Source organism: Labeo rohita, chromosome 11 (assembly GCF_022985175.1).
Source record: "Labeo rohita strain BAU-BD-2019 chromosome 11, IGBB_LRoh.1.0, whole genome shotgun sequence".
Classification (NCBI taxonomy): Eukaryota; Metazoa; Chordata; class Actinopteri; order Cypriniformes; family Cyprinidae; genus Labeo; species Labeo rohita.
This window is the reverse complement of record NC_066879.1, coordinates 5,751,564-5,767,526: the sequence shown is the minus strand read 5'-3', so window position 1 is coordinate 5,767,526 and position 15,963 is coordinate 5,751,564. Positions and strand designations below refer to the sequence as shown.

General features: G+C 42.5%; 1 protein-coding gene across 1 annotated transcript in view; it reads left to right on the top strand.

The window, feature by feature from the left end:
* LOC127172910 (inactive N-acetylated-alpha-linked acidic dipeptidase-like protein 2) overlaps positions 1–15,963 on the top strand; it is a 302,371-nt gene that overhangs the window by 134,611 nt on the left and 151,797 nt on the right. Inside the window, 1 exon segment of the mRNA XM_051122434.1 lies at positions 5,993–6,254. Within this exon segment, the coding sequence (XP_050978391.1) occupies positions 5,993–6,254 (262 nt within the window).

Here is a 15,963-nt window from a genome sequence, read left to right as displayed (position 1 = left end):
CCATAAAAGCTTCAATACCTATAGCACAACAGGTTCACTCTGAAGAGTTTAATAAAGAAGTAAATTCATATTTCTTTCTGAGCATTTAATTAACACACAAAGCCATCCTACTATTTTACCCTTTATATATAATTATTGTAATAAGTAGATTTGGTTTGATGGAATAAGTGTGAGCTATGTAACAATGGCAATATAGATTTATGGTGAACTTGGTTAGTTTCATGTTAACACTAATTAAAGTGTGGCAGTTCATTTTCTACATTAATTATAGTGGCTGCAAGGCAGCATAGTATTGATATTCCTCAATCGTTCTGGTCTGGTTTGTACTAAAGCTTTAATTCTAAGCATTTAACTTCTCCAATTAATTCAGCCTGAATCATTTAACACAGAGACTCCATTCAAACTTTTCTTCTCCGTATCAGATATCTGTTCTAGGCATTCACCTTCAAGCCGGGCATACACTGTGCGATTTTCGTCTGATTTTGAGCTGATTCTTTTTTCTTTTTTTTTTTTTGGAGTCAGGCTGAATTTCAGCTTTATCGTACGTTTTTTGACATGCAGCGTACAGGGGTAACGAGAGGCAATTAGCTTCTCCCGACCAGCCATCTAATGGTCGGGTGAGTTTTTGACATGTCCGAAATTTTGGTCGCCCCCCTTGTTAATGTATCCAACAGTTAAAGCAGAGCTACGAACTGACTGCCCTAAACTCAGTGTTTAAATTAATTAAAGGTATTTCCAAAAATCTTATTCCAAACTGATCCCATTTTATTAAAAAAAAAAAACACTTTTTTCCTTGTCCCAGACTTTTAAGTACAGACTCATTCTAATTCACCAAGAAGTGACATTTCTTTGTAATTTGTTTCAAACTGGTCGATCTAAAATTGGTCACACAATCATTTAGAGGAACGGTTCCTCCATAAATAATGTCCTGGGTTACTATTTAAGTCTTGTGCCAGCTGCAGTGGGGGTGGAGGTTGGAGAAGCATTACCTGAGAGAGGTTAGGAATCATCCTCTCCACTCATGCAGAGCACGCTTTTAATTAGATTACCCAGGCACCCATGCACAGCCGTGAGGGATTGGACACACTCTGTCAGGTCACAGTGGCTCAGTGTGGGGCTGGACTGCTTGTCCGCTCTCTTGAATCGCTGGATAAGTCTTGTGCTTGAGAAGCTAGAAGGAAACTCGAAAAACTACTTGGTTCTATAATGGTGGCACATTTTTGAGAAGGGATAGCAACATGAGGGATTTTAAAACTTTCCACAGTTGTCCAGTGTTTATCTAGTTAATATTGTTGATTCCCAAATAACTGTCTTTACTAATCAGTTATTCTAAATGATTATGGTTAACTGTCTGTTTTGTTTTCCACTAGGGCATGAATAATGTAGTGCAACGTATTTACATGAATGCTTGTTGATTTTGTGGCCATTAGGGGTCTGCGATAATGACAAGATACAATATCTCGATATTTTCTGGAATTTTGTTGATAACTATAATTAGATAATATTTTTCTGAGCATGTTATTGTGCTGGTACTTTGACAGGTTTAGGACTGCCATGTGCAGCTGACTCCCAAAGCTTTTGATATTCTTCATGTTCTGTGTGGCGGTTAGTTTGCAGGAGTAACAGAAATGAGCTTTTCCAATAAGCTTACATTCATTTTTACCTTTTATGGGCATTTTACCTTTATAAGGCCAGTTTTTCTAAGCAAATGAAATGCCTGCATCATCTTTTGTGTCAACTTTTTAAGTAATACATTTGAATAGTAGGACACTATAGAGCTGTTACCAATTTTAACAAAATATGTGTTTGCAATGCAGTGGTGGCACAGAAACTGCATCTGAAGTGTCATTTAAGATGCATTTATACAGACTGATTAATGCAGGACATAGTAACGCAGTTAACCAGATGTTACAGCCCTGCTGATAAAAAAAAAAGCTGGTTGGCTGGTTTTAGCTGGTCATCCAGCCTGGTCTTAGCTGGTCAGCAGGCTGGTTTTAGAGGGGTTTTGATGCTTCCTTAGCTGGTCAGGTTGGTCTTAGCTTGTCAGGCTGGAAGACCAGCTAAAACCAGCCACTTCCAGCTTAAAACAGCTAAGACTAGCCAACCAGTTTAGGCTGGTTTTAGCTGTTTTTTTTTGTTTGTTTGTTTGCTTTCAGCAGGGTAATGCATAAATAATGTTTTGATGTATAAAAAAAAAGTTAAATACTGATATTTGTAATTATTGGGGAGAAAGGGAAAATATACTTTAAATACAACCTTAAAATCACCAGTAGGTGACGCAAATCACTGCATGAGTGAGTCATTCATTCATTCAATCCGTTCATACGGCTGACTGAATCAACCCGTCGTGTGTTTCTCAGAGATGCAAAACAGTGTTACTGTGGCTTTGTTTGAAACTATTTTCGTTGACGAAATACAGCAAAAAGAACTGCTGAGTCTAAAATGTAAGTCACTTAATATTAGCTTCTTGTTTTTGAGCTGTTCATCTTTCAATATCACATTAGCAATCATGCTAATATTTGGAGAATGACGTCACTCTTCATGTGATATTAAAGGAGAAGTCCACTTCCAGAACAACAATTTACAAATAATTTACTCACCCCCTTGTCTTCCAAAATGTACTTTTTAAGCACAAAAGCTTGTGTAGCACAGGCTCTGGGATGTGCATTCTTGAATGATTCGTTCATTTTGAACGGATCTTTAATGTGACTCGGGAAGGAAGAGTTGTCTCTGGGAGTGATTCATTCAGTCGCGCATGCGCAACATACTATTAGGTTCTGTACTGGAATTAGTTCACCTGTTCACCTGTCATTCGTTCATCTTATGGGGCTGTCACTTGATGAACGAACGACTCAAACCCGAAAACCTGTCAGATAAGAGGTGAGTTGAGCTAATCATAGACTAAAGACCCAGGTAAACAATGAATTCATCTTTTCTGTTTCTTATAGCATTACAGTTTTGTCTTGTTTGTAGTGTGATCAACGTTTGTGTAAGCAGTAGATGTGTTAGGGAAGTAACACGTAACATTTTAATTATATTTTGCTAAAATTAACGAAATGACTCGAAAAAAGATTTGTTCATTTTGCTGAACGAGACTCGGTCAGTAGAGTCGAGAGTCGGTAAAATGATCCGAACTTCCCATCACTACTACGAATCACGTCTAAGTTCATCGTCTGTGTTCTCCGACTAAAAAAGGTAGAGTATGGCGAAAAACTCCATCTTATTTTCTCCTACAACTTCAGAATCATCCGACATCGTTGTAGCTTTTTGTTTGTAAACAGCGTTTGACTTACTTGCACTTTCTTAGTCTTTGCGCGTTCGCTTTGTAAACACTGGGTCTGTAGTTCCGCTTGACCTTTCTACGTGATTCAATAGTACTTAGTGTTGTGATCACGCATCCCAGTGTCTGTGCTACACGACCTTTTGTGCTTAAAAAGTATACAAATTTTTATTTTTCGAAAAAAAAAAAAAAAAAAAAAGACAGATGACCGATCGTTTCGCTAGATAAGACCCTTCTTCCTCGGCTGGGATCGTTTAGATATATATACTTGATAATGTCAAAGTGCATATCGTTTAAACAGCAATTATGATATTATCGTACAATGTGTAAGTTATGTATGGGATTATTTTTGTGCCAATAAGAATGAATGTAACTTTATAAAACTGAACGTAACTTTCCAAGAAACAATCAAAAATATGCCACTGCAAAAGAAGAAAAACACAATGAAAATGAAAAAATGAACTCAGTCGCACGAATTTAACATGCTCTTCAAATATGCTTCATTCTTTGTTAAAGATTTTCAAATAATCGTTTTTGCGAATCATGGATTCTGAATGCGTTGACACAGCTTTCGCTTACGCATCGCAAATTTTCGTTTGCTGTTTTGGCACAAACCTCTCGTGGGGGCGGGCTTAACAGCGATCTACTCTGATTGGCTAATGAGCTTTTGATGGACAGTTGCTCTCTGACCTGGAAGCACAGACGGTGACATCAGTGGCGTGCATATTGGAAAGTTGTTGCGGTGTGCAATACGTCGTGCTTTGTTTATATTAAGTATTAATGTTATTAGTATTTCACCTACGGTCGTCTCTTAGTTTCTAAAGATGAGCTCCCAGAAGAGACACGGAGCAGCATCATCTTCCACCTCAGCTTGTCCCTCAGGGCAGCTTGAAGTAAGTTCGTGTTGCTAAAGTAACGTTAATCAATAACATCAATAAAAGTTTTATTCATGTACAGTGTGCAACAGTTCTGATAGTTTCTATAAACAAAGCACGACGTATTGCACACCGCAACAACTTTCCAATATGCGCGCCACTGACGTCACTGTCTGTGCTTCCAGGTCAGAGAGCAACTGTCCATCAAAAGCTCATTAGCCAATCAGAGTAGATCGCTGTTAAGCCCGCCCCCACGAGAGGTTTGTGCCAAAACAGCAAACGAAAATTTGCGAAGTGTAAGCGAAAGCAGTGGCAACGCATTCAGAATCCATGATTCGCGAAAACGATTATTTGAAAATCATTAACAAAGAATGAAGCATATTTGAAGAGCATGTTAAATTCGTGCAACTGAGTTCATTTTTTCATTTTCATTGTGTTTTTCTTCTTTTGCAGTGGCATATTTTTGATCGTTTCTTGGAAAGTTACGTTCAGTTTTATAAAGTTACGTTCATTCTTATTGGTACAAAAATAATCCCATAGTTATGTCGCACACCACTAGCTTCTTGTATTCTAATCTGTTGATTAATTGTGTTTTATTAAAGTCTGTTTGACCCTACAATATTTCTGACAGGAAGCATTGGCTAAATTGCACAATATTTACCCAATTGCATTGTTCTTATTAATAAAAACTGACATCATTGTATAGTTATTTAATCCTAGTCAACTGATCAAAGTTCTGTCAAGAAATTTAAGTAAATAATTTCAGCTAAGAAAACATGCAAACTGTTGGTATGAATCCTGTAAAACCTCCTTTTTATGCAGAGCACTTTACAAGAAAGCAGCACAAATACAAAACAGATTAGAATCTAATAAAGAATATGTGTTGTGTGTATAAAACATCTCGCAGCAGAAAGCAGGCCAGACATTGTTGATTTAGTTTTTACTTTTCATATGAGGCGGTACATTCACGGCAGGATGTTTTTGTTGTGCTGTAAAAACTGAATTTTTGTTGTTTTTTTCACCTAAAAAGTACTATAATGAGATAACTGTATGTTAGCAGAGAAGAGGAACAGTCTGTCCCAGTTTGGGTGAAGGATACTGAAGGTGTCATGTGGCAATGATCAACTTGTGCAAATTTATCATAGTGGATAAAGAGAGAAAAAAAGTGCAGTTAAATGATTTATAGTCTCTGGAGGCTCTTGGCTTGCTTTTACACTTCAATTAATTTTGTTTTGAAGATTGAAAGAATGGGCAGGCCTGCTGTGTTTCTCCTATAAAATCACAGAGTGAGCTTTGGCATGCTGATGGGCCTGAGAGCTCTTAAAGTTTCCAAGTTACAAGATAACAATGTGTTTCTCTTTGTGCCTTCCACGTGCCGTGACGGGTAAGAAATAAGCGAAGCCGAGCTGCCAGAGCACCTTAGCAGCGCTTCATTTCTCTCTCTCATGTTTAACCGTCTGTTGCTAATTTACTTTCTCTCCCGGCAATCCTTTTTTAATAGTGCATCCGTTTGTTCAGGAGACAATTGATTCCCTGCACTGCCATATTCATCAGTTACATTAACTGAAGCTTGTCCGGAATATGAATTATGGAGGCCGGCTCTCCATTTCTGTCCCTCGTTCCTAGCTGCAGCTTCATGTCAGTAGACCATGTAAATACCTTTGAGGAAAACAAATGTTAACCTAAAGTCAACAATGTGCTAATTACGCTAATGATAATGAGCCTTGCGCATATTCATCAATGCTTTGTTAAGTGTCGTCTTGTCGTTGGGTTGTGAAGGCAGCCTTCGCAAAATCCTCGACGCATTTATTGATGTTTCCTTTCTGTTTCGACACAGGGACTTTGACAGCTTGTCTGATCTCACAGAAGAGGCCAAAGTCAGATACATTGCTCAACGCTGGGAGGAGCTCGGCTTAAAAGACGTCCAGGTGACCAATCACACGGCTCTGCTGAGCTATCCTGGACCCGCCCTCAGCACGATTGTCGATAAGAGTGGAAACCAGTGTTACCTGCCCAGCGGAGCGAGGTGTGACCAGCCATTCGCATCCTCGACTGAACCCTTTGCCTTTGCAGCCTATTCGGCTGTGGGAAATCTAGTGGTAAGTTACATAATATTGTTATACTTAAGCACTTAAGTATATACTTAAGTGATCAATACCGCACTCACGATTGTACTAAAAATATCAGGCATAGGTCCAGAACAATGAAAAAACTCTGGACCAAAAAGGGAAATTGTACATTTAGTCCTGATTTGCTTAGCATTCACACTGTCATTTTTAACACCGAACCTAAGATATAAATCAAAAGGCATATGGGTATGATCTCAACCTGACTGGATAGCTTTTATGTCATATGTTTTGCAAAGTTACCACTATCCAAAATAATGCTGTATGCTGGGTTAAATGCGCTTGTTATTTCTGTATATCTATAGTGTATATATATATATATATATATATGGTATTTTTACCAGCTTCTAACTCATGAAGAGCTTATAAAATATGTAAAGGAGTCAAAACAGCAACAGGAATACCTCAGTTGTACACACAAAGATCTGCTGCAAGGAGCTGGCGTGTTCAATGCTTGAAGCAAACTGTACATTGCTCTTATGACAAGAAGAACATTTTGTTCTTTTTAGGGTCACATCCTGTGACCATTGTTTTTGGTTCATTTAGATATCTTTGGTCCTTTGGTCACCGCCTGCCTTTTTGAATATTTCTCAACATTTTCATGGCCCCCAGAATATTTAGTTGCATTAATATATGCACATTCAATATGTCAAAAGAAAGAACAGAACCTTTGTTGTTAAACAAACAAAAAAATAACCATTTTATTCTTGATTCATGTATTATTTTTTATCAGCACCTGACTGTGGGTAAGTTTAATTAAAAAAGCAACATTTTGAACAAAAAAAATTCCATCAACACTCCCAAAGCTTGCACAGTCCTAAACCACTTCCTGGAGCATCATTTTATTCGGTAACGTTAGGCAGTATAATTGTTAATTTTTGATGATTGCATTATTTTACGTATGCATCTCCTTACATACACAATAGCTTTGTCGTTTTGATCTAGAGACTTAAAAGGATAAAAATTTCCTGATAATGTACTTAGCCCCATGTCATCCAAGATGTTCATGTCTTTTTTACTTCAATCAGAAAGAAATGAACGTTTTTGAGGAAAACATTCCAGGAATTTTCTCCATATATTTGGAGAAGGGTTGAAGGTCCAAATTGCAGTTTCAGTGCAGCTTCAAAGGGCTCTACATGATCCCAGGTGAGGAATAAGAATCTTATCTTCGAAACAATCTGTCATTTTCCAAAAAAAAAAAAAAAAAAAAAAAAAAAATCTATATGTCATGTATTGTGAGAGGAAGGGGCGAATGAAGACGAAGGTCAAAGATAAAGTCTTTATTATATTCCACAGGTAATTCCACAACAGGTAAATCCACGAGGAGGGTAAAAACACGAGGAACGACCAAATATGGGCACAAGAGGGAGAAACCAAACTAAACAGTCCACAGGGGTGTGACACTATACTTTCTAACCACAAATGCTCGACCTCACAAATTACGTAATCATACATGTGTACCGACCCAGTCTTTACAAAACGAAAGTGCAAAGAAAGTCAAACGTCTTTTGCTAAAAAAAATTATTTTGAAGTTGGAGGAGAAAATAATTTGAACCAGAGTACACAGACGAAGAACTACCTGCGTGTGATCTAAATAATTTTTATTTTATTTATTTATTAAAATGACAGACCGTTTCACTAGATAAGCTGGGGTTTGAAGCTGCATTAAAACTGCAGTTTGGACCTTCAGCTCGTTGATCCCCATTGAAGTCCACTATATGGAGAAAAATACTGGAATTTTCCTCAAAAACCTTCATTTCTTTTTGACTGAAGAACGAATGACACATGAACATCTTGGAAGTTGGGGTGACTAAATTATAAGGATTTTTTTATTTTGGAAGTGAACTAATCCCTCAGAAGATGCATAATAGCGCCTGCTACCATACACCAGTGAAAAGAAAGAAAGCTGGAAAATTCCATCAGTGGAGGGGAAAGAGTTCAAATGGAAATGTGAAATTTATTTCTTAAAAAGTCAAAGATTTGCAGGCAGCACATGGACTGGAACAGTATACTTGTGGAACAAGAGCCATTTTAATGCTCAAAAAACTGGTGAGTGAAATGCTGATCCAAGCAATCACCCAACCACCCTACGCTACAAGTGAAACTCCGGTCTAAAACATCATGGAAATAAATACCAGTCATAACAAATATCTGCACTGGAATGCCACTCAGCCAGTCAAATTGGAGGACTTGAACTGTTTTATCATTTATAACAAAGTAACAACAATCATTGGAACACAAAGTTACTTAGTGACCTTTTGTATTATTGACTGTACTGCACACGGCTGTAGCTGAATTAGTGTTCAAAATTTCAAGCAAACACACTCTCACAGCCTTGAATGCTTCATCCCGTCGGAAGGTTAAAACAAATCCATTATGCAAGACTGAACCCATTTCACACACGTGTGTGTCACGTTGTTGCTGCAGGATGGAAGACAGGATACAACGTACGGAACAAATCTAATTTTAATTACTTTCACGAGGAACAGACAGGAACACAGAGCGATATCCACACACGTAGAAACACACTAATCAACAATATGCAACAATAAAGACCGACAGGGAACTAAACACAAGGAGGAACTTAAATACACAAACTAATCAGAACATACACAGGTGAGGACAATGAAACACTCAGGAAGAAACAAGGAGGGCGTGACTAGGGTGACGAGAGGGCTGAGTCCAGGGAGCACATGGTGAAATCACAACAAAAACACACGATGACAAAAAGGATACGTGACATTACCCCCCCCTCTCACAAGGCGCGACTCGCGCCGTAACACATACACTGGGGTGGGGGGGTGGGCGCCCTGGAGGTCCGTGCTGGACAGACACCGGGTACTTAGGGGCGTACCTCCAGGGCGGATCAGGGAGTTCAGGAGGCCATGGTGGATCAGGGAGTTCAGGAGGCCATGGCCGGGTAAACAGTTCAGGTGGCCATGGTGGGTCTGGGGGCTCAGGAGGCCATGGCCGGACAGACAGTTCAGGAGGCCATCGCGGGTAGCCCCCCCCCAAAATTTTCTTGGGGGAATTTACAATACTGCCAGCCCTAGGGAGCACTGGATGAGGTGCTGGCTCATCTTCTCTTTATAGGGTCGGTCTTTCTGTCACGTTGTTGCTGCAGGATGGAAGACAGGATACAACGTACGGAACAAATCTAATTTTAATTACTTTCACGAGGAACAGACAGGAACACAGAGCGATATCCACACACGTAGAAACACACTAATCAACAATATGCAACAATAAAGACCGACAGGGAACTAAACACAAGGAGGAACTTAAATACACAAACTAATCAGAACATACACAGGTGAGGACAATGAAACACTCAGGAAGAAACAAGGAGGGCGTGACTAGGGTGACGAGAGGGCTGAGTCCAGGGAGCACATGGTGAAATCACAACAAAAACACACGATGACAAAAAGGATACGTGACAGTGTGTGATATATTCTCCAGCTATTTTTAGAGGTTATGCTTTCTGTCTCCAAAGGGAACAGGAAATGTCGAAGGAAGATGCATTGCCATTATCCGTTTCAAGACAGACACACTGTATCTAACAGGAATAAGCTTCAGTAAAAAGTTCTTGGAGTCAGCCATAGTCGCTCTTTCATGTCATCCTCTACAAGGGGGGTCAAAGTCATCCATCATAACATTGCACATACTCAAAGCTCTGATGTAAATTAAACTGCATTTGCAATGTCTAAAAATCAGCAGGGAAAAACAAATATGACCGGCTTGATGGATGAAATGCTCAGGGATCTCGTGCTGAGGCGTTAGAGATTCATCCAGCTATACTGAGCCTCTCATGGGTCACTGGGAATTTCACATTATATACTTTTACCAACTCCCAGCTCCACAGCTGAGTTAAAAAATTCACCATCTTTTCCACTTAAATGTACATATAGATGCACAGCATTGTCACAGTCACATATCCAAGGACGTTTGCCTGTAATTCTGCCAGTTGTAAAGTAATAATAATGAAGTACTGAAAAATATATATAGTCAAAACCATATTTTAGGAATTTGTCTGGATTGATTTCATTTAATTGTCTTTTCCCCCAATGAGCCAGTAAATTGAGTATAATCAAAAAAGCAACAAATTAAAGGTTTGAGTTGTGAATAAAACTTGTTACTTTAGTTCAGCTGACATTAAAGAGTCATTTAATTTATTCATTCATCTTGTGTATTTATTTTTTTTTTTATTTGTTTATTTTTATTTACTTGGAATGACATGCACTGATGAATCACGCACAGTAATACTAGGAATGTGTGTCTTTCTATTTTTCCAAAACAACTTATTTGTGCATTAGCACTGATATTGACATCATCATTGAGTTAACCATGTGGAAACAGATAATTTTCAATCAAATGATGCTGAAAATGATTGCTTGTACCAACAAAGAATGCCCTTTTGTATACAAAATCTCAATCAGCAAAGAAATCCCATTGTGCCGTTCTCATTTCTTCAAGGAATCTATAAATGTCACTTTATCCCCAACATTTTGCTCAATTCAAGCAGCCAAATCATTTGAAGTCTAAACAAGAAACAAACACAGAAACCTGCAGGTAATTTGATAGCCTGTGGTAATTTGAGTGGAGGCTTTACCTCTGGTCAGTAATAAGTTTGAGGGGGCTCCCGAGGGTAATTAGTTTTGATGAGTTAAATCCTCCATGCTCCCTGGCTATTTCTCTCCACACCATATTAGTGATGATCAGGTGCAGGCGCTGGGCAATTACTGCCTTTAATTTCTCCAAGAAGAAAGTGAGGTCAGGTAGCGAGAATGAAAGTTCCTCTACTTTTCTTTTAGGCCCTGTCCACACGAACACGGGTATTTTCCAAACCGCAGCGGTTTGGACGTTGTATGCGGTTGGATCAGGTCACTGAAACCAAGCCTTTTTGAAAACTCCTGCAAGGGTGAAGATTTTCAGAAACACTGGTTGCAGTGTTGTCGTGTGTGTTTTTTTCAGACTTTTGATCGGCCAACATGGCTTTACGGTTAGGGTGATATCACCAACTGTTGGTTTGGCATGCTCTTCACAATGCTTCTTAGCTTTTTTTTTTTTTTTTTTTTTTTTTTTTCATGTGGACGAGATTTTTATTTATTTGTTTAAATGGAGGAAAAACTCAGTTTATAAAAATACCCATGTGTGTGTGGACTAGGCCTTGGTTTAAGTGTGTTTCTGGCACATGTTTTTTTTTTTTTTTTTTTTTTTTTTTTTATCGAGCCAAAAACTCATTTTATACATTTTGTATAAAACTTAGTGTGGCATTTTAACCTCTGACCTATATTGACATGTCTGATATTTATGTATTTTTCTTTGTTTTAATGCAATGCAAAAGTTTTGGTTTATTAAATGCAGGATTCTAATAAGTTTACAATTATGAATATTTTTAACAAATTAGGTTTACAGGACTTTTCCAGTTGTTCACGATTTACTGGATTAAAATTTAAGATAATATTTTTTATTATTTATAAAATGATTTACTCACAATTTTTATTTTAGTTTATTTTATTATCAAATGTTGCTGAAAATGATCACTTGTACCAACAATGACATTACAGGAGACATAAAACACGGTCCAACAGGAAGGGAAAATCCAAACAGGGAGCAGAGCGGTCTGGTGTGAACTTGAGACCAGACAAACAATTACTGGAAGCGTGTCCATTTTATAGGGAGTGGCAAACGAGATCAGGTGTGTGTAATTAGAATTCAGGTGACGTGGACCGGTTGGGCGGAGCCTCCTGTGATGTGGCTTGTGCTGGTGGATGAGGTGAACGCCTGACACTACCCCCTCCTCCAGGGGCGGCTCCCGACGCCCTAACACGACGCCGAGGATGACCGCGACCACGAGGGGCAGGACGCTCTGGGTGGTTGCGATGGAAGTCTGTGAGTAGACTGGGATCCAATACGTCGTCCCGAGGCACCCAAGAGCGTTCTTCGGGACCATACCCCTCCCAGTCAATAAGGTATTCCAAACGGCCTCCTCGGCGTCGTGAATCCAGAATCTGGTTGACCGTGTAGACAGATGGTTGGTCCAGGATCTCTGGAGGAGGGGCTCCAGCCTCAGCTCCCGGGGTTTCTGTGGCAGACGGAAAGTGGGGTTTAAGGAGTGAAACGTGAAAAGTGGGGTGTATGCGGTACCTGGGAGGGAGCTGAAGCTGGAATGTGACATCATTAAGCTGCCTCAGGATCTTGAATGGACCTATGTAGCGGGGACTCAGCTTGCGGCACGGAAGCCGGAGACGGAGGTCGCGGGTAGAGAGCCAGACTGAGTCACCAGGTTGATATCGTGGTGCAGTCCTGCGTCTGGCATCAGCAAAACGTTTGTTCCTGCAAATGGCCCGCTGAAGGTGGTGGTGAGCTGAGTCCCACACTCTCTCGCTCTCCCGGAACCAGTAGTCAACAGCTGGAACATTGGAGGGTTCCTCCGTCCAGGGGAACAGCGGCGGCTGGTAACCGAGTACGCACTGAAATGGTGTTAATCCGGTGGAATCTAGACGTAGGGAGTTCTGTGCGTACTCGGCCCACGGGAGGAACCTGCTCCAGCTGTGTTGGTCCTCTTGACAGTATGCCCGGAGGTACCGTCCGAGCTCCTGGATCTTCCTCTCTGTCTGGCCATTGGTCTGCGGATGATATCCTGAGGAGAGATTCACAGAGACACCCAGTAATTTGAAAAACGCCTTCCACACATGAGAAATAAATTGAGGACCCCGGTCTGACACGATCTCCTCTGGTATACCAAACTGACGAAACACCTGATTGAAAAGATGTTCCGCGGCCTCCATAGCCGTGGGTAGACCACTCAACGGGATGAGTTTGCACATCTTGGAGAACCGGTCTACGGCGACTAAGATGCAGGTGTGTCCATCTGACCTGGGTAGATCAGTGATAAAGTCCACCCCCAGGTGGGACCAGGGCCTCTCCGGGATGGGAAGTGGGACCAAGAGACCTGCGGGGGACATGCGGAGGGAGTTAGACCTGGCGCAGACAGAGCAACTCTGGACGTACCTGATGGAGTCCCGGCGCATACTGGACCACCAGTAACGGGATTGTAGGAGCGAGAAGGTCCGTTTGCTGCCTGGGTGTCCAGAGCCCGGAGACTGATGAACTGTGCCCAGAAGGCGTTGGCGTAGGGAGCCGGGGACATAGATCTTGCCTTCTGGGCAGTCCGGCGGAGCGGGCTCCTGGAGGGTGGCACGTCGAATATCCTGATTAATATCCCAGATGATGGGGCTGACGAAGAGGTGAGAGGGAATGATCGGCTCCAAATCTGTGGAGGGTTCCGGGGATGAAAGACGGGAGAGTGCGTCGGCGGGTATGTTCTTGGAGCCTGGTCTGTATGTGATCTGGAGATGAAAGCGTGTGAAGAACAGGGCCCAGCGTGCTTGACGGGGGGGTTGAGTCGTTTAGCATCTCGGAGATATTGTAGATTCTTATGATCGGTAATAATCGTGACTGGATGTCTAGCCCCCTCCAGCCAGTGGCGCCACTCCTCCAGGGCCAACTTGATGGCAAGTAGTTCTCGGTTCCCTACGTCATAGTTTTGCTCCGCCGGAGACAGTTTATGAGAGTAGAAAGCACAGGGATGGAGGATGGCAGGATCACCGGCCGCCTGCGACAACACAGCACCAACCCCCGCTGTGGACGCGTCGACTTCCACCGTGAAAGGGAGTCCCGGATCAGGATGACGTAGGAGGGGTGCTGTGCTGAAGAGATGCTTCAGGTGCTGGAAAGCTTCGTGGGCAGCGGGGTTCCAGGTGAGGTGTTTCGGCTTACCCCGCAGGAGGGAGGTCAGAGGAGCGGTGATGGAGCTGTAACCTTGTATGAAACGGCGGTAGAAATTGGCAAAACCTAGAAATCTCTGGAGTTCCTTGACATTACTGGGAGGTGGCCAATTCAGAATGGCATCAATCTTCTTCTGGTCCATGTGCACGCCCTCGGCACTGATGTTATAACCTAGGAAATACACAGAAGATTGATGAAACTCACACTTTTCCAGTTTGAGGTACAGCTGATATTGGCGGAGTTTATGGAGGACCTGCTGGACGTGCTGGCGATGTTCGGCCATGTTCCGGGAGTAAATCAAGATATCATCGATGTAGACTATGACAAACTGATGGAGGAACTCCCGGAACACCTCGTTCATAAACGTTTGGAAGACAGAAGGACTGATGGATAAGCCATAAGGCATGACCAGATATTCATAGTGCCCCGTGGGTGTTACAAAGGCGGTCTTCCATTCGTCTCCCTCACGAATACGAACGAGGTTATAAGCACTCCGCAGGTCCAGCTTCGTGAACACCTGGGACCCACGAAGCTCTTCGAGGGCGGCTGGGACCAGAGGGAGCGGATAGGGCTGTTGGATGATCTGAGAGTTGAGTGTTCTGTAATCAATACAGGGGCGGAGACCTCCATCCTTCTTGCCCACGAAGAAAAAGCTCGAAGCGGCCGGTGAGGTAGAAGGTCGAATGAATCCTTGGTCGAGAGCCTCTGTGATGTAAGCCTCCATCGCCTGGCGCTCCGGGATGGACAGTGGATAGATTTTACCTTTAGGTAGTTGAGCCCCAGGCAGCAGATCGATGGCGCAGTCCCATGGCCGATGCGGTGGTAATTTGGTGGCTGCTTGTTTGCTGAATACGTCCTGGAACGCCCTGTATTCGGCCGGGATTTCTTGAGTGCCGAGAGTTTCGGGACTTTCAACCAAGGTGGATGCTAACGGAACAGACGTGACGTGATGAGGGGGAACTCCAGACAGACAATGGATGAAACAATGCTTACTCCAGCGCGTGACGTCACTGGTCTCCCAGCATAGCTCCGGATGGTGTAATTTCAGCCAGGGGCGTCCCAGGATTACACTAGCCGTAGAGCCCTCCAGTACCAGTAGTTTAATTTCTCACCATCGGGCGTGGGGGTCGGACGGGGCAGGTACGGAGAATGTGTCCAGATTGACCGCAATACAGGCATAATCCCAGACTGATGCGGCGATTTCTTTCGGTGCGAGTAAGACGTGTGGAATCCACTTGCATAGGTTCAGGTACTGGAGGGCTAGCAGCCACCGAGGCAGCCGGAGGAGCGGTAATGGGAGGCTGGCAGGCGGCTAGCTGCTGAGAAACTCGAGTGGTGCGCAGAAGGAATGCCTCCAATCCGATGCTATCCTCATAGATCGCCATAGCGGAGCGAATTTCTGGATTCAATCCCTGACGATACGCACCCAGCAGCGATACCTCATTCCAGCCGCTAGCCGCCGCCAGAGTGCGGAACTGAAGGGTGTAGTCGTGAATCGAAGACGAACCTTGACGTAAGCGGAAGAGTTGGTCCGATGTAGACAGTGTATCGGTGGCCGTCCTGAAAACCTCTGAAAAATGGGAGACAAACTGTTCATATGAATTAGTAATCGGGTTATTGGAGCTCCATATTGCCTCAGCCCACTTCAGGGCTTTTCCAGTGAGGAGCGAGGTGAGGAAAGCCACTTTGGTCCGTTCGGTGGGAAACTGTTGAGGTTGCATCTGGATATAGAGATTGACTTGCAAAAGAAAACCGCTACACTCGGCTGCCTCACCCGCATATTTAGCTGGTACGGCCATGGGACTTCCTGAGGCAGCTGGCGGCGCAGGTGGAATTAAAGCCGCTTTAAAGGCGTTCACCAACTCCGAGAATTGATCGCTTGCAGCTGGCG